At 43.0% G+C, this 26,654-nt stretch overlaps 1 protein-coding gene across 1 annotated transcript in view; it reads right to left on the bottom strand.

Annotated features, from left to right (window-relative positions):
- WDR36 (WD repeat domain 36) overlaps positions 1-20,938 on the bottom strand; it is a 32,841-nt gene extending 11,903 nt beyond the window's left edge. Inside the window, exons 1-16 of the mRNA XM_059833598.1 lie at positions 20,792-20,938; positions 19,556-19,583; positions 16,545-16,645; positions 15,931-16,048; positions 14,902-15,034; positions 13,166-13,220; positions 12,165-12,297; positions 10,335-10,510; positions 9,636-9,756; positions 7,453-7,518; positions 6,410-6,493; positions 4,738-4,892; positions 3,458-3,572; positions 2,042-2,207; positions 1,647-1,755; positions 814-893 (exon numbers count right to left, since the gene is read on the bottom strand). Coding sequence (XP_059689581.1) covers positions 814-893; positions 1,647-1,755; positions 2,042-2,207; positions 3,458-3,572; positions 4,738-4,892; positions 6,410-6,493; positions 7,453-7,518; positions 9,636-9,756; positions 10,335-10,510; positions 12,165-12,297; positions 13,166-13,220; positions 14,902-15,034; positions 15,931-16,048; positions 16,545-16,645; positions 19,556-19,583; positions 20,792-20,938 — 1,787 coding nt within the window. The remainder of the gene's footprint in view (positions 1-813; positions 894-1,646; positions 1,756-2,041; positions 2,208-3,457; positions 3,573-4,737; positions 4,893-6,409; positions 6,494-7,452; positions 7,519-9,635; positions 9,757-10,334; positions 10,511-12,164; positions 12,298-13,165; positions 13,221-14,901; positions 15,035-15,930; positions 16,049-16,544; positions 16,646-19,555; positions 19,584-20,791) is intronic.
- Positions 20,939-26,654: the final 5,716 nt, after the last annotated feature.

Genomic DNA, 26,654 nt, shown 5'->3' with positions numbered 1-26,654 from the left:
ACCCCAGCACAAGACAGACATGTAGTTAGAGCAGGTCCAGGAAAATGATCAGAGGGCTAGAACACATTTCCTACGAAGAAAGGCTGAGACAGTTGGGGTTGTCCACCCCAGAGAACAGAAAGCTCTGGGGAGACCTTCTTGTGGCCCTTCAATGCTTAAAGGGGGCTTATAAGAAAGACTGAGAGAGACTTTTTAACAGGGCCTGTAGTGACAAGACAAGGGGCAATGGTTTTGAACTGAAAGGGGGTAGGTTTAGATTGGATATAAGGAAGAAATTTTTTTACGATGAGGGTGGTGAGACCCTGGAACAGGTTGCCCTGGGAAGTTGTGGATGTCCCATCACTGGAAGTGTTCCAGGTCAGGCTGGACAGGGCTTTGAGCAACCTGATGTAGTTAAAAGACATCCCTGCCCATGGCAGGGGCATTGGACTGGATCTTTGAAGGTTGCTTCTAATTCAAACCGTTCTATGATTCTATGAATACTCCAGCATATCACAAAGCAATTCACCTTAAGCAATCTCTTGCCATTTAGATTATAGTGCTGCTTCCAGACAAAGAACAAATTCACACTACATGAAAACTCCGGGTTTCATACCTTCAGGACACTGTTATTCTGTATACCCAGAAAAAGGCACATATTGCTACTGCTGCACGCAACTAAAATACTGAGTACTGAGTTGTTACGCCATGTACAGCTTTGACTATCACACAGTACAGGTTGGTAACAAATAATCAAGCCAGAAGGTTTTTTGCCACTTAACACAGAAATGGGATTATAATACATTACTGCTCTATATTTTTAAACTGACTCACCATCCAGAGGGAAGGTCCCAGGTCTTAATGGTACAGTCCATTGATGAAGTTATTAGCCAACGACCATCAGGACTGAAAGTCTAAAACAAAATAGTAAATTTAATGACACAACTGACCAGTCAGTCCCTACAGGAGGTCCTGTTTTACACAGTTCAAGATTAGATTGCTCCCTAACACCACGATAAAATGGTCTGGCAATAAAACAAAACTGATACCACCTTATTCAAAGTAAGAAAAGGACAAAAATGGAAGATATTTCATAGCGGGCTTAAATACGTGACACATAATACATCTGGCTGTTAGTAAAAGCACTCTGGTCCTCACTTTTACGTTAATGATGAAAATCACTGAGCATAAAACTGAAGAAATCAAATAAATACTTACTAGCACTTAAATCAGAAGCTAAAAACTATTTCAATGAACATGACAAAGCACTATTACACAAGATGTAAAATAAGGAATTATCAGTGCATTAGATGATCTCAGATCTGTTTACAACTTTTATTTACCTGGCTCATCTTTTCTATATATACAGTTAAAACTATTGCACAATTTTGCTCCTCATGCTTTATTGTGTTAAACTCGGAATCAGCTTATTGCAAAATTATAGTAAAATTCCAAAGCACACAAAAAATACATGGCCATTCGAATGCTACAGACTTTAACTTGAAAACTAACATGGTCAAAACTGCTGCAGAGCTGAACTACAATTTTACTATTCACAGATGAACATAATACTCAGTGACTTAACACATGCAGAGAAATCCACCATCTTTAAAATGAATTAGCTAGTTGTGTATGTCACTTGTTACAGAAAATGAGTTAACGATTACCATGTCATTAATCCGTCCATGGTGTCCTGAGAACATCCTGACAATCTTCCTGGTTTCTATATCCAAAACACTAATACTGAAGTCATCAAAGGCAATTCCCAGAATACCACTGCCAAGAAACATTAGCACATACGATAGTGAATACTCAGAGACAAAAAATAAGAAGAACATCCTAACATTGCTCCAAAAATCTTTTATCCTGAGATAATCTCAAATAAACAGTATTACATTATTTCAGTCTAATAAAATGTCTTTGTTTTGTCATTTTGTTTTGTCAACTAGTAGTTGTACTTCAAAGCATCAGAAATTTAAACGTCATTAGAATATTTGGCTGCCATCCGAGACTTATGTACTTACAGCAAAACAATATGCACATGAAACAGCTTCTTTCTTACCTGTCTCTATGAAGCAGAATTCCACTTGGAGAGGAAGAAAGCTCAGTGGAGTAAACTAGATCTTTAGTTTTGAACTTCCAAAATTTAATTAATCCTTCACTACCTGCTGTGATTATCAGCTGGTTCAATCCATCCACTGCTACCCCCCTAATGGCCCCCTCATGTGCTGCAAACCAAGGGAAAAGAAAGTTGTGTTTCAGAATTTAAACATAGCATAGAAATCAGCAGAATGCCAAACACCATTCTGTGTATCTTTGCCTAACTACACTAAATGAGCAGTAAGCATGTGACAAACAATTCTAAAGCCACCTGACAAGACTCGAATATTAGAAGTTTCTTTATCAGTACAGAAACCAGATTGCTTCTAAGTAAGCAGCTAGAATACAATACAAAAGTTGTAAGTAATTGAAGCTCAATATTACCTTTTATTTCTACTTTCAGTTTAGGGAGCTCTTCTTGAATGTGAGATTTGAGGGAGTTTTTGAATCATTTATGGAATGCCTCCATGGGGCCCGACCACTCTGGACAAAATTTACAGCTTCAGTTGTGGCACAAAGTCTGGGAGTTTTGCTAAGCTACTGCTACACTGCAGTGTAAAGATAAAGCATAGCTCCTCTGGTTTTGGATCAATTTTATTTCTTAATCTATACCTAGGGCTGCTAGCCCGTAACCCAACTTATAAAATTCACCCCACTATCAAGCAATGATGTTATCATGTTTGCTAGATGGCTTTTAGAAACCCAGTAAGGTTTAAGGATTCATCAGGACTCTTTCCTTGTTTCTACAACAAAAAAAACAAATCATGAGGGCCCTATTATAAATTGCAGACTTACAAAGCAACAGCAAACATACATGAGGATACATGACATGAAATATATATGCCTGTAACCATTAAAAGGAAAAGTCTGAACCCTGTCATTTACATTAAGTCCCAAGTTTGCAGCTGGGTAATTGAAAATAATAGCATATGCAAAGAACTGGACTTGCTTAGGATTTCAATTTCCCATGCATGTAAAGTATTCTTTCATTTTTAAGAAAGGAGCACAAAACAGATGGGAAAATTTATCTCAAAGATAGAACCCTATAACAAGAAGCCAAGCACTGGAAATGTTACTATCTCAAAAAGAGCTGAGGCCAGATGATCTCATTTTAGTGCTAACCATTTTGGTAACTGACAATTTTGTGTTAATTAAAACCAAACACATGCTAACATCAGAGCTGCTAAAAGATCCCGTCCTTCAGAGTAGGTTTCAAATTACCTCCGATTACAGTGCAAGATAGGACAGTGTAGGGTAATTAGAGAAACAGAAAAGATACCCAAATTCAGCTCAGAAGCTATGTTGAATTTCCTAGATGACAGAACACCAGGTTGCTGCTGTTAAAGAGTCAGTATTTCAAAAGCATAGCAATCCTTACCTCTTTCTTTGCCATAACGCCCTCTGTGAATGCCAGACTGCATGTTATACACATCTACCTGTCCAGTTGACAGCCCAATTACAGCGAAGTTCCCACATGAGGTAATGTCAACTGCCTTTCAAGGGGAAAAAAAAAAAACACCTATGAAAACAATTCTTTAAGTGTATATCTAATTAGCAAAGTTGTGAGAAGATATATAACATATCAGGAATACTAAATGCTAATGTTTTTATTAGACTTATTCAAGGAAACCTGAGCAGAACAAACAACAGATTATATCTTTAAAAAGTAGAGAGAAGAGCTCTTAAGATAAGCAAATAGTCAACAAGTAATAAATATGGCAGTGCATGCTTATGAAGAATAATGAAATACCGACTTAGTGACATCCATCAGAAGTCATATCTCATAATATCAACACTGTAACCTAAGTAACTAATCTATATAATCAAGACATTTACAAATTAAATCCCTAAGACAAAGTCCAAGCTTGCCGACTGCATGCCTCTTTCAATGCCCGTATTGCCAATGGCATCCCAAAACAGGGTAAGTTCACATAGTTTAAATAGCAAGAAACAAAGAAACAATGGTGTAGATGTCTTTGGAAAGATACAGTCCAAAGAATCTAGTAGTTAAAAGAGAAAGAGGTATTTACAACTGAACTGATCTTGTCTACCACTGAACTACTAAGCATAAGGTCAAAAAAACAATATGTCACAAGATACAGTAGCAGTATGAATGCCTAGCACATGAACTATGCCACAGTAACTACTTGTCTTGCAAGCTTGTAAGCCTCAGCAAACATTTATATCTCTTTCATTGAGTGTTTGACTTTCACTGTGTCCAGCTCAAGTTGTAAAGCATTTTAGAGGGAATATCCTCCCTGCAATTTGGAAATACATTTTTCCGTATTGCCAAAAAAAAAGTACCTTCAGCAGTTTGCATTCACAGAGCAAGTTTATCATCACAGGCGTACAGTCAACTCTACATCATTATGACAGATTAAAGGTAAACACCAACCACCTATCTGAATCAGAAAATAAAATCTCCACTCAACCTCAATGTTTAAGGAAAAAATGCATATGCAGCATTTTTCTTAAGACCATATGCATTACAAAACAGCTAGTAGGACACACTAAGCTGGCAGAACGCACTTTGCAAAGCGACTAACACATGTCTAAGATAGTGCTTTTTCATTCTAAATATTGCTACTGTACAAATAGAAATCAAAAAAGATTGATTAGACTGTAATGCTGAAGAAACGTTATCCTAAATAAACTTACTGTTGCATATATATCAATAGGTTTGTGTTTGCTAAATTCTTCTGGCCTCAGTTTATGAGCTCCCATGGAAGTTTTCTGATAGTTCCAGGTTGTACAGGTTATATACCCTTGATGGCAGGCAACAATACTATCCCAGTCACTCTGATGTGCTACTTCTGCAATGTAAAACATACGCCTTTTAGAAACAATCATTCTGAAGTCAAATAAACTCTTCTGATATCCTAAGAAAGAGTGCTTTGAAATACCTTTAGGCAGAACAGTTTATATTTAGTGTTCTTGCTGGACAGTCAAAAGGCTCCCATTCAGAAAAACTGTCTGGCAAATCATTGTGCATATGCTAGTGTAACTAAAATACTAACAAAACCACAAGCATTTTTTCAGTATGTTGTGTTTCATGTATTTGTATATTTCAGTCTATGCAGTTTGAAAAGCATATTTAAACTTAAATGGTTTAAACTGCTCAATCTGTATGCATTTCCAACTGAGTCTCTCAACTGTTTCTTCAGCTACTGAAGCAGCTAGATTAACAAGCCACTAGATGAACAACTTTTTTTGTAATGGTTGGACTTGATGATCTTACAGGTCTTTTCCAAGCTTAGTGATTCTGTGATTCAGAGTTTAAGAGCTAAATCTGCTTCACATAGCAAGACTTCTGCATTTGCAGTAAAATCCTTCCACAAAAGCTCAGTATCCAAACTTTGTAGTCAAATATGATACGTGGGGATCTCAAAAATAAGCAAATTTGCCTTTTTTCCAGAACTTCAAAGAATAAAACAACCAGATACAAACTGGTTCACTTCACCAAACAAAGACAATATAGCAAAAAAAAAAAAAACCAACTCTAATTAAAGTGTACTTAAATAAATGCTTTCTTATGTCTCCAAACACATTTAAGGTAGTTCTACTACCTTAAATCAATCAGACAGGTCTCATATTAATTTAAAAAGTCTGTATATATACACACACATATTTGCAACAAGTATGTACAGATACTCTGTATCACTAAAGCCTGCAAATATAAATACCATATGTAGTCAAACTGCTACACAAAATTGTAAATCCAAACTTTTCAACATATGAAACAATTAACCATCCTCACCAGACAAAAAGAATAGCTACACTTAAGACAAAACAGACTTCAAGGCTGAAGAGGGGGTCATTAATTTAACTTTGACGAAGCAAAGATAATTGCAATTCTGCTTCAAAAAGTTAGGTTCACCATTTGCATAATGAAATACGAATGAACAGATGAACAAAGTAATGGAAATTTGACTTTGAAAAGTGACTCAGATAAAGGAACTGGGGAATCAACATCAACCACTATAACTAAGATTTCCTCAGCTGACAAAGAACTTCATCCCCCCTAATTGCTGGTTCTCCAGCCTGGAATAATAAGTACACCAGCAGATTCAGGATCCCGTGCTGGAGATTTTCAAGTCAAGAGCCAGTTAAACATAAAAGATGTTTGAAATAAAATGCTCTTTTTTCAAATAGAAAAGTGTACCAAGTAAAATGTCATTTTAAACTGTCACTCAACAGCTCATGAAGGGCCACAGAATCTCAATAATCTCATCTTGATACAGCATGGGCTTTCAAAACAGTAGTGTCTTGAGGGTTAAAAGACAAAATGAAGACATGACGAACTCTGTAATGTATCTTGAAGACTACTTACCTGAAGCAAAGACTGTAATTGGTGGAAGTGCCATCGTATCAAGCTTAAGACCTTTCTTTTTCGATTTCTTTTTGTTAATTGACCCTTAAAAAAAAAATTAAATGTCTCAATCTCATGACTAGATCTGAGAATAATGGTTTAAAAAGGACTGTTTACTAAATGTAAAGTTTCTATTAAGCTTAGAAAAAATTTGGCTTACATTAACACAGCATTGCTGTTACCTAGGACTTGACGAGCTAAAATAGAGTTCCTGTCAAAATTCATGTGATGCTGAGCAAATCACTAGCCTACTACATTCACAGATGTACCACTCAACCCATTTGTTCCAGGATCTTGTGCTGACATCCTGAGGCAGAGGTCACAACTACAACCATGGTCATAGAGACATGACTATATAAAGCAATATATAACACCCAGCCCTTTCAATAACCAAAGAGTCAGGAATTTCAAATTTATGCCCAAAGGATATATATAATCAATTAATCTACATCTGTCTATTCAAATCCATCTAAATATAAATATATCAATATACAGACACAGATATTTAAAAATAAGAATTACTTTAGTCTTTCTGAGCCTTGCTCTCTGAACTGTACAAGAAAGTGTCCCTTAACCAGGGCACTGTGTGGAAGACGTGTTTTTTAAATTAAACTCTACATTAAATCAAAGGAACTAAAGTCAAGAAATATGAATTAACTAATAATTTAGTCAATTGAATAGAAGGGGAATGGGGTAAAAAGTTGTAATTACACATATCAGCTACCGCTTTACACATTTCATACAAAAATCATGCCCAATGTTTTCCACAGTGAAATAACATACACTGCCAGGCTACAGAAATTACTTTTCTTAAGTAAAAGCAAATCTGACAGTACACTTCATATACATCAGGAAGGACTGAGTTTACAGAACAATTGAGGTGAACAGCTTTTATACAACAGTTAAAGTGAAAATAAGGCCTACTTAACGTTTTAGCTCCTGTTTACATAAATACTTGCCAGGGCTTTTTTCACTGATATTTGTACTTTCACTGAAATACTTACCACGTCCTAAACTTTTATTGAATTTTTCATGCACTGTTGAAAAAGACTGCAATGTTCCATCTTGACCTGACAAAACATTAGCAGAGAGCAGTGAGGGGCAAAAAATCAACTTTCTGTTTAGTCATAAGCTATCTGAGCAAGAAAAGCAAAAAGATAATCACTAAGAAACCTCAAACTCCATAATAAAGTATTTACTAAAAATACTGGTCCAAGAAAAAATACAGATATACTATAAGCAGCGGAACTAATGGAACCTAATTTTCTATGACCTATATCCCATTCCTATTACTGCGCCCCCCACATGATCAGAATGACACGTCTTTTACGGACATCTTCTCCATGTTCAATTACTCTGTCCCCCCTCCCTTCTCCATCACAATATCTAGCTGATTCCAGCTTTCTATGATTAAAACCTTAAATTGTTACATCCTTCAAATACCTCCATAATGCTTCCAAAGCTTTCCCATAACCCCATATACTCCTTCACCAACTACAATATTCCTTTCTTCACCCTTTGTCTAACCAACACATACTGTGGCTGGTTAAGAACTACATCTAGGTTAGCCAGTAAGCTAACCCAAACAAAAAAGGTAAAAGCTGAGTTGCCGATCTTTCCTGTAAACCAGGACACTAATGGGACTTCCCTCCTCTACCCAGCAACCAATGTTCACAGAACTGTTAGGAATTTAATTTAGTTTAACAGAGGGACAAGAGGCTCAAATTTGAAACTAGCAAACAGGTCCACCTTGTGGGGGAGACATGGACAAGGCAGAACCAGAAACTAACAGAAAATGAAACTGTACAACGTATGTAAAACTAAAGGCACTAAGATGATTTTTAAAAGTCAGAAGAATCACAGAACATTTTTACTAGGCCAAACAAGTAAGGAAACAGAAAATTAGTCAAAGTGAACTTAAAGAATCTGAAAGACAATGGAACAATTATAGTATGCAAGCAACCTTTCCTTGCTGCGATGATACAGAAGTAAGGCAGAATGTATATACTGGGAACTGGAAGAAACGTTAAGCAGGATGAAAGCCAGTGACATGGGTGAAATTTTATAAAGTTAATTTGTGGAGATGCCTGTTCTAAGGAAACCAGTAGCACTTCAAAGGCACCCCACAGCATTGCTACCTCATTTCTGTTGCACAAAGTTCTACCACTGGTTCAGAAATAAATGTAGAGAGTCAGTCTCCTTACGCTACAGATACATCAGCTCTCAAAGCTTGAGACCCTTTTCACTTTAGGGGTTGCCTCTGTGCCCTCTCCATATGTTTCAGTACAGTTAAAGTAGTAAACTGCAAAAGCAAATGTGAGGATTTGTTAAGCAACTCTTGATTATTACTGTAGTTCATCTGGTGTGAGCTGAATTACTGTGAAGAAACTAGTTACTTGAATCCAAGTTACCGTGCCGTATTAGCTGTAACGTCCATCAAAATGTAGTGTAATGTTTTCAAACATTGCCCATGTAGACAATTTCATTACTTCAGAGTAATTAAAGATTAAGTGAAGATTCTCTATTATTCCATTACTGAAGTGTTCTGGGCCACAAAACAGTCTGATCGAGTACTTAATTTCCTAAGGGACCTATTTATAGATTTTTAAATATGCTAGTTTATAAGGAAGGGTAGTCACGCATTTTTACACTTGTAGATTAGTATCTTGGTAACAAGTGACCATGGGAATATGTATTACAGACACAATTGAGCTGTAACAGATTACAAACACATTGCAACCCACACAGCTGGCTCAAACTAGTGGGAAAAGTGGAGGGCTCTTCTAAGTTACCAAATGCATTATGCTACTTATTTTTCCCCATCATAACAGAATTTCCCTAGCTGTTATGTGTTTTCATTTTGACCAGCTAATAGTTCCTAAGGAGACAATGCAACAAATTTTATTCACCAAACTTATAAATACAGATGACAAAAGCAGCTCCTAAGCTTTTCTGCTTGCAACTACTTTTCAGCCTACCCACTGAAAAATGTTCCTCTAGGGAAACCATGAAACAGTTTCATACAGTAATAAATGATACTGTCTACACTCATCACTTATTATGTTTCATAAATACACATACATAACACATGAAATATAATCTATTGTTTTATTAAAACAAAGACACTTAGCTCTGCATGTTTTCTTTGCCGCTGCAGGAAAACAGACTGAAGAATGAGAATGCATACCTGCACTAAGAATTTGCTCTCCATTTTGCCCATGGTATCTGATTTTTGTTGGTGGTGCACTATGTCCCATTCGGCTTCTCAATACACGTCCTGTACCACCAGGTCCATCAAAAATCCACACCTGGAAACCCAAAAAAAGCAGAAAAAGAAAGCTGATAAACACTGCCCTGCCAATAATTACATCTCTTGGCAGTGGAACAGGCTTAGCTGGGAGCTGGCGCAGCAAACTTTACACATTGGCCTTCATCCTTGATCCTAAAACTCTGGAAGTTTCCACTACAGCAGATGATTATTTCCCACTCTTCATTCTGCCCCTCCACCAAAGGCTAATGGCATCAGAGGACAGGCAGCACAAGGGACTTTTATCAACAGCAGCTGCACATGACCCAGAACATTGTAAAAATAGATCAAGATTTAAGAAAGTGCACCAGGATATAAAGTGTGGTTCTGGAAAAGTGGATCCAAAGCTTTGTTCTTCAAGGCTATCATGAAGCAAGAAGTAAAGCAATGACATCATGGTAGCAAATCCTTAAACTGCCTCAGTACAGATCAACTGAGAGCCAGCAACTTCAGTAATTTGAGTTTTGTTGTATTTGTTTCATTTGAGAAGTGCTACTTCAATCCAAACTAAACACACTTTGGAGGACTACAAGAGAAAAAAAACTGTAACAGCAGATAGCAGCAGCTATTGTAACTTACCCGTATAGCGTTATCAGCACCATTAGTAATAAGAAGTGGCTCTCCAGGGACAAACGACATACCAGCTATTGCTGTAGAATGGGCATCTTGCATCTGACACATTAGTTTCTTCTCTTCTAGATCCCACAAAGCAATGTGTCCAATTGGGCTACCAGCTGCCATTACTGGGTGTCCATCTGCTCAAAAAAGAAAAAAGTTCAAGAGGTTTGCTTATTGACATTCAGCTCATCATTATTGACTTCTCACACCTTAAAACTGATGCAAGAAAAGGCTATAATCACAAGAAAAAAAATTCTCAAGCTGCTTCTAAAAACAAGATGTTCTAACTGAAATATTCTAGTATTTCAAACAGAAAAGAAACAAAGTTCACTGATAATAAAAACAGGATTTTTTTCATATCAGATAACAACAAATATATCCAAATCCAGCAGCCGATGCTAGAGGTTTTGCTTGAAAGCACAAGAGTTATTGTACCTGTACCATTTTCAAAAGTTACTCTATACCCCAGATTCTTCCCCAAACTTAGTAGCCTTCACACTTCAGGATGTGAGAGCTACTGTATCACCATTCTAGATGTTATGAGGCCTTTTTTTGAATCCTCTTTTTTGGCTCAACATCTTGCAAAAATAAATTCCAGAAGTTGATTACATGTTTATTCAATCATTCGAAGCAGTAATTAAAACTTCAATTCACAGAATTTCTAATTTCATTCTACTTGCTCTATCCTGTCTAATATTAAGGAGATAAACATATCATACTAACTTCCAAAAACATTACAAATAGCCAAGTAAGTTTTAAAGCTTATCATATCAAGATAAAATTCCACCAAATACCCTGCATAATTTGTAACTAATCTTTTTGCTCCAACAAAAGAAAAAGCCAGTTTCCAATTTGCAATTACACACATCATAGGTAACTAAACCAGAGAGGCCTAGGGTTTTCTTTTTCAGTAAAGCTTCACAGATATGGGAATTTGCCAAGTTCATTTTCATTTAAATGAAGAGCACTTTACTAAAAGACTAAAATGAGTACATGAGTTCAAAACAACCAGGTTATATTTACACTGAGTTTCCTAACTATAAAGTCAGGAAGAGAGGGAGATTACAGAAAGTCTGAAAGCCACACATTCAGGCAGGCAATGGAAGTTATTTAACTTTATTAACATTTTGATAAATGGCTGACACAAAAAGGCACTCTTTCAATTTCTCACAAGTCTTTCCACAAGTCTCTCCAGTAGCATTCTTCTTCAACAAGGTCTGCATCAATCTATATTCTGTTAAGATTTGCAAGTTTGTGTATTCAAATGAGAGATTAGATTCAGTATCAACAGCTCTGTAGGCAGGACCAACATTAAAATAAATAGCTTTAGTAATTAGTACATGCCTGTTAGACAAAAGAACAAAAAGCTGTGACTATAAACAGTGTTCCCCAGTAACATCCAATCAGTAGTCACCCAACTATTAACATTCTGACTTTGTTTCAGAGGGGGAAAGACACTACTGGGAAGTAGGTTTGAGTACTAACTTACAGTGTACTGATTACTCTGCACTAACTCCCATAACTGTGTAAGCTCTTGGCACACTGTAAACATAAACTGTCTTACTTTTCTTTGAAAAGGAGTCCTGTATGTCACAGTTCTTGTGCACTGAGTCAGTACACAAGAAAATGCTATAAAACAGCCAGCATGATCTAGATTATCTGCAGCCTTTGAAAACAAAAACTCTTGACCCAAATTTTGATTCTGAAATGCTTTATCAAAACATATTTTCCCACCTTCCACTTAGTTTTAGTGATTTTATACATATTTTCACTAAAAATGCTAAGACTTACCTGTACGAAAAGATATTGCTGTGATGGGGCCCCAGTCTTGTTGAAATTTCATCAGAGTTTCATCAAACTTAATATTATGTATAATGATATGACCAGATGCAAGACCAACTGCAACAACATCCACTGCTGGAGCCTGCAAGAAAAATTGAACAGCAACTGAAATGAAAAAGGAAAAGTTTGTTGCTACACTACTAATACCAAGACAAACAAGACAATATATCTAAGTCGAGGACAAATAGTAAAGAAACAAATAAGGCATCTAGCATGAGATCATCTATCTATATTACTTTAACGTGCAACTGAACATCTGAGAAATCTGAACAAAAAAAGAGAGATGCAGGATTTTGCACTTAAGTCTCCACTGGATGAAATAATTCTTCTTCCAGAAGCTGGAACTCCTTTGAAAAACACCTCATTTTAAGTTTTCAGTAGTTCTGGTAGACCATTATACACCTTGCCACACACTCCCATATTTACAAGTTTTATCCAGGACAACTGCAGACCATTTCAAAGCTGTCATCAATGCTACCAAAAAGTTTTAATTAATTTTTATACCTAAAAAAGTACAGCAAATACAGTATCTTTTATTGAATCCGCAAAATCTACATTTTATTAACCTCCAAAGTAAAATAAATTTAGCAAAAAGCAACGAGTGTAACAGAAGTTACACGATACACATGCATCTTGCAAACAAACTGTTTCTGTGAATTCATTACATCATTCAGTGAATAAAGACTACAAACATGATTAACACAAAATAGCTAAGATGCTAAATGCAAGAGAACTAGGACTAGAGGAAAGGCAGATAATAAGCCTTCCAAATCTACCTCTCTTCAGTGTATAAAATGCTCAAGAGAGCATTATTAAAATTACCTGAGCGAACATGAGTCATCTTTATTGCTGTAACTTTAAACAACAGTATTTTGCCTACTATTCCTGACCAGTTATGTGAGAAAATAGATTAAAAAAAAAACCCAAACAAAAATACCAAAAATACTAACTTGTTCAAGAGTTGTGACCGCTAAGTGCCATCCTGGAAACGAGTATAAGAGTTTACTGGAAAACAAACAAACAAAAAACATAACTCAATTAACCCTTGGGTATTTTCCACAACAAAATGGATGCTTTATATGCAGTTACACAGAAAAGTACGTCAGCTTTCTGTCCTTACAAATCAGTTAAAAGGAAAAAAACCCTGTGACACTAATAAGTAAGGTTAAGAATAAAACTTACTGTTAATTTTTATTGAAAAGTTTAGTGTCATGCACGAACACCTCAAAGGTGACATAATTACATAACATGAATAGGGAGGAAGACCCCTTCTATGCCAGTTGCTCCCCACGTGTTTCTGCTCTGAACACACCTCTTCAGAATTCTTCACATCAACATAAAAAGCCAGTCTTTGTCCAACTTCTAATAAAAACAAATCCTTCATTTGCAGAGTAACTTCCCTAAATAAAGACACTAACACGTATTACAAGCACACCCCATCTTGTTTCATTCAGAAATGGTAACAGCCAAAATGTGAAGCAGGACTGTTCACTAACAAGGCAGTCATCCAGTACTTATTAAGGATGAAATTATGAAGATAATATTTAAGAACAGACATAATTAAAAAACTATTCCATCACCACAGATATAGGTTGTCATTCTTAAAAGTCTGCTAGCAGCTATGTCTTACCACCTCTCACTTTCCTTTCTTGCCAGAGACCATAAAACTTTCCGCTCAGTTCTTGCAATTTATTTTTTTGTCTAATTGTGCCCATACCTATCCACAAAATAATCTATGTAGGGAACAAACACTCCAACTACAAATTGCTTAACCCAGCAACATTGCTAAAAGAGCAGTAACAGTCCCATAAGTTTTTACAGAATTAAAAGACAAACTAAGCCATCTAAGGAATATTTTCTGTCATCTAGGATGTATTGCATCTCAGATGCTGTGACAGGCATTGAAGAGACACAAAAGTACTTTAAGTACAGAGACATTTACTTTTCTGTATTTTTAGGTTACTCCTATTTCCCGACTTATATAGCATATACGGCATCTCCAAAACATCAGAATATGAAACAAAAAAATTAGCAGTGATAGAATGGAAAGTATACAGTAGTTATGAAAATAAAACACTGAACTACCCAGGCTGAGATAACACTTATTTGCAGTATGTACATTAACATGCAGGGAAGTTGACTACAGCTGTAACTTTCATGAGCTAGAAAAGGAGCTGATCATGGTAGGCATGAAATACTGCTCTACCAGGACATGCTCAGAGACAACTACATGTCTACACATCTTGTATTTGAGTTTAAGGATCAAATGTTATTAAATACCTCCACACTACCTGTCAGAACTTCCTTGGACCCACAACAGCCAAACAATTATGCTTGGAAGAAGGAAAGCAGAACGCCCGAACATGCATTTACTATTATTTTAATTATTTTCATGGGAAAGCTATATGATTCCAAGAAATAGAAAAAAAAAGATCTAATTAAAAAAAAAAAATTCCTGAACAATCCCTGACATTATGCAGGCAGAGCAAACAACACACAACTTGAAAGGCATCAGCATTCAGGGAGCAGCAGCATTCTTTGCTCCTGGAGATAGACCAACTGAAAACTTGTGCCAAAGGACTCAGTAAAAGATACCATGTTCAAAACCTACTGTACTTAAAAGTATTATTTGTTGCATGTGAAACTATCGAAGCATGAAGTATACCCAAGTCATTAAGAATCTTACTTGGATCTTATATTCCATAGCTGCAAGCTCCCTTGTTCACTCCCAAGGAGAATTTTATTCAAATAGGTGCTAGGATGCAGAACTGCAGAAACTGCAAAAGTGGCCTTATCAAAATCCACTTGAAGATACTCCTCTGCAAAAAAGTAAGAAACAATGTTAGTGTGGCTACCCCTACCAATCCGCAGGCTTGTCATCCCTTGGCAAATGTAAAGGCAGAACTGATGTTTACTCTGTACCAATCCCATAACTGGTATTTCTTGCATTAAAGGATTAGCTAATGCGTAACAGGACAGGCTAAACTTGTTTACGTTATAACATCTGTTGGCTTGAAGGTACGTTTTTTTTCCCTATAAGCCTACCTAGCACAACAATGCTGGCAAAACTGTAGTGATTTGTATCTTTCTGAAGGATTCCTGCTCTTGCCTGAGCAAAACACCTCATCTGATTAGCGTGCCTTTTGTTTGTTATAGCAAATTCAAATCTCCAAAGCCTGTCTGCAGCCACTTTTGAGACCCAGCATCCAGGGAATGACATTGGTCACACCAATGAGAATGCTTTCTAAAGAAAAAAAATCAGGGCACTGAAGCAGGATTTTGGAAGGCACTTTACAATGGCATGAGAAGATGCTGCCACAATCAAAAGATTATTTGTAAGAATTTAGTCTTACCCAGACTGGTAAATGTCAAGGAACTACAGGATTTCAGAGATAGTGCCAAAGCAGCTGTACCACAGTCTTTACCAGGAAACGGAACACTAAAATGCAATTTCCATATAAGCGTATCTCTTCACACCTATATGGAACCTTACTGGGTCTCTCTGCACGTGGTGCCGGATTCATTTATGAAAAGTTTTTGCAGGATTAGGACTTCAGATGACCGTTTGAGTAGCACTATCATTTAAGGATTTTTTTTCTTTTTTAAGAATAAACTACTTCTGAATATGTGCATTTAAAAAGAAACTTTTTTAAAAACTACTAAATATTTAGCAATGCTATCTATAAAGTAGTAACAAAAATAAAGTGTATCTCACCTTCTGACTGTATATTCCAAACAATAAGAACATTATCAACATCCACAGAGATGACATGATCACCAAAAGGCTGCAGAAGGTGTATCCTTGCCTTGTGACCTTCATAGGTATGAACCACCTACGATTTCAAAATAGAAATGTTTTCAATATAAGCTGTTCAGGTAGCATATCACGTTAAGATAATACTTGAGGACAGCTAACACAAGTTAGCAACAAGTTTGAATAAAATACATGGAAAGGCACACAACTTTAAGTGGAAGATACATCATTTTCTCTGATATTTAAAACTGTTGGCAAAAGTATTTTAACGAAATATCTTTAATTATGTAGTTTAATTTTAATTCATTTAATTATTAACAATTTATTTTTATCTTTAAGTAATTACTTAATTATTATAATTAATACATAAAACACAGGTCAGCCATTACAGAATTTGCTCATACATTCTCCTATTCTAAAGCTTTTTATTCCTCATTCTACAGTTTCTGTCTCCCCATAATTGAAGGTACTAAACTTCTACAGAAACAGACGTTTGTAGAAAATTAACCATCTTGAAAACACAAACACTACACAACTGTTTTGTACTACTAAGCAATAAGTAAACTAATAAAAACCTCTTTGTTCCTGGCAAAAGCATGGAGAATATTGTCATATGAAGCAAATATCAACATGCGGTCTGCTGCCAAACATGTAATGTCTTGTGGCAAAGCATTACCTGTTAAACAGAAAAAAAGTTCAGCAAGTTTCAGGTTCATAACAAAAGAGAAAGCCCAACAATGGATTTATTTAGCATAGTCACCCACAAGGAACACTCTCCTGTTGGACATTCTGTTCAATTTCTTAGAGAAATGCACACATTTCAGATGAATGCAAATATTACCATAAATAACATCACACCGGTAACAGCAACGTAAATAACATCAGACTGATAGATCACAACGTGGTTCTTCTGAAGAATATTTAATAAGATTACTGAATTATCACTGTAAGTAAAGGTACATGTTAGCTTCATGAGGGCTTGTAAAGAAGTTATCCCAACGTAACACTTCTGTGGATTGTCAGAGCCCCATAGCCCACTAGACTGGAAACACAGATGATAAATCAAAGTCTCAGCGTTAGCAATGCCTATTAGGTTAAGCCACTCTGCAAACCTGGAAGCTAGTGACCCACTCCTACACCCGTTTCCTGATTACAGCTAAAGACACTGGGAATTTACTGCTCTGAGAATCCGTCTCTCTCCCCACTTTGTGACTGGTTCAGAAAAAGTATCTACTGTTGTGATCTGCTACTTCACTAGTTCAAATGCTAGAGTCAAAGCTCCAGACCACGCTGAGAAGCTGCTGATGTGGTCCCAAATGGTAGAAAACTTAAAAAAATACTCTAGGGAAAAATACTCTCAATCTAGGGAAATATAAAAATGCAAATCACAGCCATAATGATTGTACACAGAAACACCAGATCAAAAACCAGTCACCGTGGGAGTGCGCCTATGATACAAACTTGCATGATCACACAGTAGCCTTCCCCACACTGTTACTTTGTATTATGAATTATTATCAGACACAAAGAATCACGTACCCTTCGCTGTACTGCAGCACAGCTTCAATGGGAAGAACTAAACTAAGAAAATGAAAAAGGTTGCACTTTGTAAGAGGTTTCATTTGTTTAAACACGTTAGACATCTTCCCATAGCGCCTCTAAAGTGACTTAGGCCTACAATCAGATTACAGATACCTGGTACTCCACATCAGCTGTATGCAAGTCTGCTTAGGCCAGAACAGTTTTAGGCAAACAACAATTAAAAAGTTCAGAGCACCAACCACATAACACCAATAAACCAACAACACTGCACAGAGAGGCACATTGCTTATTTTTTCAATCACAATTTTGTATGTAAACGTCTCGATTTCTCAAAAAGCTTAAATGATTATGTCTGTAAGATGTAGCCCACTGAAAAGGATTTGACAGAATATGCAATGTTTTTCTGAGTTTGTAAGCTGAAAATGGAAGTTACATTAACGTGTTTGCAGCTGCAACTATTCACTGCTGATCTTCTAAATCTAGTCCTGGTTGTGTGACAGTTATTTATTCTCAAATTTATAGGTGCTCTGTTAATGAAAAATATTTTGCTTTATGAGGTCTGTGTAAAAACTTTGTGGTACACAGAAGTAAAAAACCTACTTTTCCAGACAGCGTGCATCTCACTGAATCATCTAAACGTCGGTTGGAAGGGACCTTTGGAAATCATCTAGTTCAACCTCCCACCCAACTCCTCCCAATGCTGGATTATCACCAGTACTAGATCAGGTTAGCTGCAGCTATGCTCAGCTGAGTCTTGAAAACTTCTGGGGAAGGAGATCGCTCAAGGTCTACCCTGTACTACAGTTCCCTCTTAGTCAGGGCCATTTCTCCTAACCTCCACTGTGACCCTCTCAAGCTGCAATCTCTGGCTTTTGCCCCTTGTTACTTTGTCTACCATTACCACAAGTTCAGCTCTGCCATCTTTTTAACTGCCCTTCGGGTAACAGGCTGCCTCTAGGTCGCCCCGTATCTTTCCCTTTGCAAGACTAAACAAATGCAATTATTTCAATGTCTAGTCTCATCCTGTGTCCTGTAGGCCCCTGACACTCCCCAGTTCCTCAGCACCCCCTCCTGAAAGAGAAAGAGGAACGGTGGGAGGGGGAGAACCACACTAACTGCATATCGCAGTCCAGGTATGGCCTCACCAGCACCAAGTACAGGAGAATAACAGCTTTCCCTGATCTGCTGGCCACGTTCCTAATGTAGCTCAGTACACGCTTGCCTTATTCACAGTTACTGCATTGTTGGTCCACATTCAACCTGGCACCAGCACAGCCCCAGCTCCTTTTCAGCAGGATGCCACGCAGTCAGTCAGTTCCCAGCTTGTTCTGTCCCAGGTGCAGGATTCTGTACTTGCCCTCGCTGAACTTGGCAAGGCTTCTGTTGGCCTAGGCCTAGCGTTTTGCAACACCTCCCTGGACTGAAGCTCTGCTATTCTGGGTGTCAGTTACTCCTCCTAACATAGTATCATCTGCAAATTTTTACTAAGAGTGCATGCCGCCTCATCACCCAGGCTGGTGGTGAAGGCACTGAACAACACAGGCCCTGTTGTTGACACCTAGGGTGCTATGCTTTGTTACCAACTGCCAACTGGGTGTAAAGCCAGCAATTCATATCCTTTGTATCCAGCAGTCCAGCCAATTTTTAACACTTCCTGAAGACTTTTAGTTCCATCCACACCTATTCTGTTCCCGTAATTATTTTCCTCCTATAACACAGCCTTCTATAACCACAAAAACCACAAAAAAAAGGGACCTGGAATTAACAGTTTTATTCACTGCTCACTCCTTAAGGCCTAGGGGTGTTCTTGGAAGAACAAGTGACAAGAATAGGAGGTTCACAAGGTATATCCCTAAGAGAACGAAGTTACAGTTGCAACAGCAATCTTATTTTCAAATTGGTATCCGACATTTCAGAGACTCCTTTCAACACATTTCAGTGTAAATATTAGCACATTCAATTAATTTTCCATTTTTGAGTTAAGAATCAAGTGCAGATATCAGATGTGTTAAAAAATAGGAATGAACAATCTGTGCATACTTACTCACAGCAACAATACCAAGCTTCTTCACCTGCAATGAAAATGTTAAAAAGGCATTTTTAGTGATTGGTTGCAATGAATTTGCTATAAACAGAAATTCAAAACTCTAGGAACCAACCCAGATGAGAAAAGGAATTTGCCTGCCTCACAAGACAGAAAAATTATTCATCTTAGCTTACAACAGTACCTACAGGAAAACCCACAGATACCAGGTCAAAAGGAATGGGACAGTATATTTGCCAAAAGACAGCCATTCAGCAACAGTAAGTTGTGCTTCTTGATATACTTTATCCTAATGCATGGGAAACTAAGCACATGTTTAGACACCTTGCAAAGCTCAGGCAAATTTGTTTCCACATAATCTCTGCTTCTACTTTATTTCCACTACAATCACACTGTTATTATTTTATCTCTGTTCACAGAGAATTTGCTTCAGTTACAGTCATCTTTGCCCAGTGATGATCTTTACTATTTTAGTTCAAAGTCTGTGGAGAAGATTGACAGGAGTGAACACTGAAAGATGACCATAAAGGCACTGGAAGACCTATGCTGTCTGCACTCTGCTGTTCACTATAATCACTCGATTCAGTTCTGTTTTGTTACTGCTTCTATACACTGAAAATGCTTTTATCCTACAGTCAGAAGTGAGTCAGTATCACAGGCTCCCATCTTGCGGAACTAAATTACTCTCATCTGTGTCCGCACAGGATAAGTTTTAATAGGATCTAATGGATTGCCCCCCAGACTCGTAGCCCTCAAACACTAAACCGCAGCTATCCGAACTGCAGGTGAGCTTTGGTTTATCCAGCAACGAAGGAAAAGCTTCACCATCTGGGCGCAACTCTGCCAGAGGGATGGGGCTGTGCTACACCCGCCAGGGCACGCAGAAACCCGCCAGGGCTGCCCACACGGCTAAACAAGCCCGTTCTGGCCTGTTTAACCAGCAGCCTCCCTTCCTCCCGGCCACCCGCCGGCGACCAGCCCCGCTTGCCGCCGAGGCCTGCTACCGGGCGCCGCGGCCCTCCTCACACTCTCCCACCTCATGATAGCGAGGCCGGGGGGGGGGGGGGGGGGGAGGCGGGAAGGGAAGAGGCGGCAGTCCGGCCCTGCTCTGCGCCCGGGAGGGTCGCCCCGCGCAGCCCCGGCCTCCCCAAGGCCCAACGCCGGCCCGCGGCGAGGCAGCCCGGCCGCAGAAGGAGGCGAGGGAAAGGAGAGGGGGCCCGGCGGCCGCATACTCACGTTGTAGGTGTGGACGCTGCGCCCGACGGCGGTGGCCAGGTAGAACTCGCGGTGGCGGCCGTGGTAGCGAAGGATGTGCGGGACGTGGCCGCTGAAACGGCCGAGCACGCGGAAGCCGGCGAACAGCCCGCCGCCCTCACGCGCCATCGCTCTCGCACGCGCCCGCCGTCCGCCCGCAGGAAGTGTCCCCCCCTCCCGCTTCCGGCCAGTCCGCCCGGCACTCCTTCCCCCCACCCCGGCATGCACCGCCCAAAGCGGTCCCCGCAGCGGCCCCAGTTCCGCTACCGGGGCGGCGCTGCCCGGCGGCACCGCGTTCAGCCGGCGGGGACGCTGCCCCGTAGCCCCGCTCCAGAGGCGGGTTTGCCCAGCGAGGCGCGGAGGAGAGCGGCAGCGCCGCCACCCCGGCGGGCGCGGCGCCAGGCAAACGCCCCCAGGGCCCCGCGGCGGCCGCCAGGGCACGCAGGGGACCGTCACCCCCGGCCGCCTCTACAAATGCTCCCCACAGCCACGACTGCTTGGTTTTTCCTTTTATTCTTCCTCCCCCCCGCCCTTTCCCCTCGCAAAGCACCAGGCCCGGCTCGGGCTCGGGGTGCGGGGCAGCCCGCCGCGGAGGCACGCAGCAAGGCAGCAGAGCGCTCGGTGAACCAGCCTCCACCGCCGCGGCCCGGCGGGGCCGCGGGGCGCTCCGGCCGCCCGCGCGAACAACCTCCGTACCTCCGAAGGGGTTTGGGGGTTTTCTTTTTTTTTTTTTAATAAATTATGTAAAAAAAAAAAACCAACCCGCGGGATGATTTCGTTGCGATGACTGCACGGCGGGCAATAAATACTCAGCAAAGTCCGGTGCAGGGGAAGAAATAAAAAGTCACCCCCCAAAAGCCACCTATCCCAAATTGATGTAGCTTCTCCACACCGCCATCAGCTCCCGGGCCTTGCTCTCGTCGCACGGGGCTCGGCTCGCCTTCCTGGCCGCAGCGCCCTGCCACCGCACACACGTTAGCGCCCCGCCGACAGCCGCGGCGGACCTCCCGGCGCCGCCCCCGGGCGTCCCCGCGGCCGGGCTGCCCCGCCGCCCCGGCCCCGCTCCCGGTCCCGCACCCACCTGTGGCGGCCGGTAGCCCGGGCAGTGCCGCTGCACGACGGTGAGGGTGTTGCGCCACAGCGGCAGCGGCCGCCGGCGGCAGCCCCGAGCCCTCTCCAGGACGCACTCCAGCAGCCGGCCCGCCCGCCGGGAGCTCTGCGGGCAGACGGCCGGTCACGACCCCGGGCCACGACCCCGGCCCCGCCGGAGCCGTCAGACCTCAACCCCCTTTCCCTTCAGCGCCTCCCCACGCATCCTTAAAAAAAGGTTGCCCACCCACCCCTTCTCCCGCCTCGCTCCCCATCCCCGCCCCCTTCTCCCCGCTTTCCCCCCGTTTTTTGCCTTCTCCCCCCTTTTCCCCTCTTTCACGCCCGTTTTCCCTCTCTTTCCACCCTTTTTTCCCTTTCTTCCCCCCTGCCTCCCATCCCCTCTTTTTCTTTTTCCTTTTTTTTTTTTTTTTTTTCATGGAAAGGGAATGCCTCCTAGCCGCCGGGGAATGCGTGCACCCGGGCGAACCTCGGACTGCTGCGGACCCGCCGGCGGGGAGGGCGCGTCCTCGCAGGTGTGAAAGTCGAGTTGTAGCTCCTGGAGGGAAACAACAACAGGGGATGCTCGTTAAAGCCACGGCCCCTGCCGTCGCCGTCGCCGGCTGCCAGCCGCCTCGGACACCCCGTCATAGCCGTCCCTACGGCCCCGGCGCGCCGCCGCGCCCCCCAGGGCCGCGCAGGGTGCGGGCGGCTGCGGGCGGCGGCTGTGCGGGGCAGCCGGTGCTGGGCTGTGCTGGGCTGGTCCGCCCGAGCCGGCGGCAGGGCTGCTCTCACGGTGCGCCGCCCCGAAAGCCGCCGCCTGATCTTTCCGCTAAGCGCCGGCTCCGCGTGTGAACCATCCGCGTAGTTTCTAAACCACTTATCACCTTTGCAACCGTGACACCATCTTCAGCGTCGGTGAAGCATTACACAAGCGACTTTCAGTCCTACGGGTCTGCAAGGCGCCGGGAAGAGTCGGGTAGCGCTCTGGCAGCAGCCGCCCGGGCTCCTGCTCTCCGTCCCTGCCAGTCCCAGCTTCAGCGAAGCACATTTTAGGAAGGTCGCCGGAGGAGAGTAGGGGATAACTTCCCCGTCCTGTTTCACAGGCACCGGTTTACTAAACTAGCCAACTCCCGGCTTGCTAATCGAGATTTTCAGAAAGCAGCTGCCGGCGGTCAAGGGTAAAATCGTGGAGGCAGTGCCGTCCCGACAGTTTCCCTCCGATGCCACCAGAGAAACCACCAACCTCTTTTTTAAAGGTCGTGTCTGGATCCAAAACGTTTAGAAGATCCTCTTGTATCTCGTCGTGGTTACAGAGGCTGAAATTGTAGGTGGATCCCTGCGGTAAGTCGGCGATCTGAAGAAAGATGATCAAGCCACAAAAGACTGTGTAAGAAAAAGCCAAAGGTTAATTCTCCTGCACCGCTATGTGACCCGACAAGGCACGGAGGACAGATCTGAAGAGAGGGATGCTGGTGCTTCGGGAGCACTAGAAAAAACTGGTTGGTTACCCTTGTGACTATCCATGGTGTCTTTACACGTTGTTTTTCTCCTGCTGGGCTTCAGATCGTTGCTGGCTTCATATATGTACCTGTACGCCTACGGAAATGAAGGTTTGCAATTCCATAACCGGGGCTCATTTGGACGTCTCATGCATCTCTTTCCAGAACTGTAAATAACAATTATTCAGACTTGAAGTTGTGTCACTGATCCGAAAAGTAAACCGGGATAATGAATAATAGTCAAACGCAGCATCCGAACACAAAAAAAACCAAAAGAAAACACAAAACTCCACAGCAGCCAATCTTGCTTGAAACAGGTGTGAATAGCCCTCCCCATAACTGCGTGGGGTCCGCCTTCAGCGTGGACTATTGCAGTAACACGCGATTTTCTCTCAAAGGCGAGACAAAACGCTGCAGGGCACCTGCAAATGGACTGCCCAGGGGTGGACGCTCTTACGGTCCATGTTGAGGTCGCAGGGGCATCTCTAGCGCATCGTTTTAACAGGGTGGGTAGTGGTAGCGTCATTTCGCTGTGCCGGCTATAGCTTTTTTTTCTCTCGAAGGTGAACGTTTTACCTTACATATCACTTTCCCCGAGGAGCCCCTTCGCTTGCGCAGGCTGCGGGCAGTGCAGCTGAGGGGCATCTGTGCTGCCTTAGGGACAGCCGGCTGTCCTGGGCACTGAGGACCAGGATGCCGGGGACGTCGGGGGCCAGGCTGCCCCGCGCACTAGCGACAAGGATGCCCGGGACGTCGGGGGCCAGGCTGCGCCGGGCACTGGCGACCATGATGCCCGGGACGTCGGGGGCCAGGCTGCGCCGGGCACTAGCGACAAGGATGCCCGGGACGTCGGGGGCCAGGCTGCCCCGGGCACTGGGGACCAGGATGCCCGGGACGTCGGGGGCCAGGCTGCCCCGGGCACTGGCGACCAGGATGCCCGGGACGTCGTGGGCCAGGCTGCCCCGGGCACTGGGGACCAGGATGCCCGGGACGTCGGGGGCCAGGCTGCCCCGGGCACTGGGGACCAGGATGCCCGGGACGTCGGGGGCCAGGCTGCCCCGGGCACTGGCGACCAGGATGCCCGGGACGTCGGGGGCCAGGCTGCGCCGGGCACTGGGGACCAGGATGCCCGGGACGTCGGGGGCCAGGCTGCCCCGGGCACTGGGGACCAGGATGCCCGGGACGTCGGGGGCCAGGCTGCCCCGGGCACTGGCGACCAGGATGCCCGGGACGTCGGGGGCCAGGCTGCGCCGGGCACTGGGGACCAGGATGCCCGGGACGTCGGGGGCCAGGCTGCCCCGGGCACTGGGGACCAGGATGCCCGGGACGTCGGGGGCCAGGCTGCGCCGGGCACTGGGGACCAGGATGCCCGGGACGTCGGGGGCCAGGCTGCGCCGGGCACTGGGGACCAGGATGCCCGGGACGTCGGGGGCCAGGCTGCCCCGGGCACTGGGGACCAGGATGCCCGGGAGGTCGAGGGAGGCTGGCGAGAAGAGGCGTGGCATCGCTGCCTCCCTCGCCGCGAGGAGACCCCGGAGCGTTTTCTCCGAGGGCGGACGGCACCGACGCCTCTGCCGCGGTCCCCACCAGGTATCCCCTGAGCCCGCGAAAGTGTTTCACGTAAAGCGCCCCGGGAATCGCTGCGGCAGCCCCGGCCGGGGCGGCGCAGCCCCCGGGGAGCGGCGGGGCAGGGGCGCGGGACTCGCGCTGCAGAGCCGAGCCGAGCCCAGCCGAGCCGAGCCCAGCCGAGCCGCACCTGGCTGCGGGCACGGCCCCGGAGGCTGTAGGACCAGCCTCAGCTCAGTTTCAGAGAAAGTTCGTGTTCGTTTTTGGCGGATGCTTCTCCGGCATGAGTCATCAGGGGAACCCAGGAGGACTGCCACCGCCTCGGAAGAAAGGGCTTTTTTGGCCAGCTGAGCTGGGGACGAGCCAAAGCCGATTAGTCAATACTGCGCGCCTGCCCGCTTGAGTGGGTTCCACCCACTCCCCCCTCCTCTTCCCCCCGGATCTCTCCCGTCTCCCTGCCTTTTTTTTTTCCCGTCCTTCACCCGGCAGCCGAGCCGGGTGCTGCCTGCCGCCCGGCCCGGGGCTCGGAGCAGGAGGGCGGGGGGCGCCCGGCCCCGGCCGGAGAGGCGCAGAGCAGGGCACGGCGCTTCTCGGGCTTCGCCGCTGAGAGCTCCCAGCCGCTGGTTCAAAGTGTGGCATCAGTCCTGTGGCTCTGTGTATGTGTGTGTCCGTGGATACACATCTAATTCTAGTCAAAACCGACTTTAAAAAATCGATGCCTTTAAAGCTATTGCACTAACTGAGATGCAGTTGCAGAGCAGGTGCACTGAGCTTTATCGAGCTTGGGTATCGCTTAGCACTGGAGAAAGTCTTATCAGGGTGCTCCCCTTCATCGCTCTCACAGTGTTGCCAAACAAACCAACAAAACCCCAGTTTCCTAAAGGATGACTTGTTCTCTTATTCCAAGCAGCTGTTGGGGTTTTCTTAACTTGCAAAGTTGTGTGCCTTCATCTTTCTGCGGGGCTTTTTGTCTGAAGTTGCTAATGGGCTTCATAAAAGTTAGTAAGTTAATAAAAATACAATTCTTCTAAAGAGCTCATTTTACAGCTGCATAAACAAGGGTGCACCCTAGCATAAAGGAAATTAGGTGAGTTTTGTTGTACTCCTGAAAACCAGCAGCATAACCGACTAAAAGCCTGTTCCTGCCATGAATTCAGTGTAATACTGATCTAAGGAAACAATTCAGGACCAGGAACATGGTACTTTTTACTTTCCATCGTTCATTTGTATTTACTGAATGGGACACAACAACCGTATAAATAGTTAAATAAAGGCATTTATTTGTCCTTACTGAACAGGACATAGTAATCCTGTGTATAGGTAAAGGGTACGACTTGTTTCAATGCAAAAAAACCTGTGTTGAAATTCTTTTCCATCACTGTTAATATGCACATGCTTTTATTTCCGAAATTGCATCTCTGAAGTTAGCAGTAGAACAAAGTTGCAGCAGCCACTGGCAATGTAATCAGATCAGCAAATGAAAAATGTGCTTTTCAAAGGAAGCAAAAATGTATGTGGTTATAAAAGACAATTTGACATTCAAAACATATGTGTAAGGAAGTTCAAATGAAAGATTATTAAGAAAAAAGGAATTCACTTACTTCTTTTATGTGAAAAGTTCTGTGAATAAAAAATATCTGTTAACAACTTCACTAGTCTCTAATTTCCACCCAGGAGTAGCCTCAGAAATG

This window comes from Gavia stellata, chromosome Z, assembly GCF_030936135.1.
Source record: "Gavia stellata isolate bGavSte3 chromosome Z, bGavSte3.hap2, whole genome shotgun sequence".
In the NCBI taxonomy this organism is placed as follows: domain Eukaryota; kingdom Metazoa; phylum Chordata; class Aves; order Gaviiformes; family Gaviidae; genus Gavia; species Gavia stellata.
The sequence above is the reverse complement of the archived record's forward strand: the minus strand, read 5'-3'. Positions and strand labels throughout refer to the sequence as shown.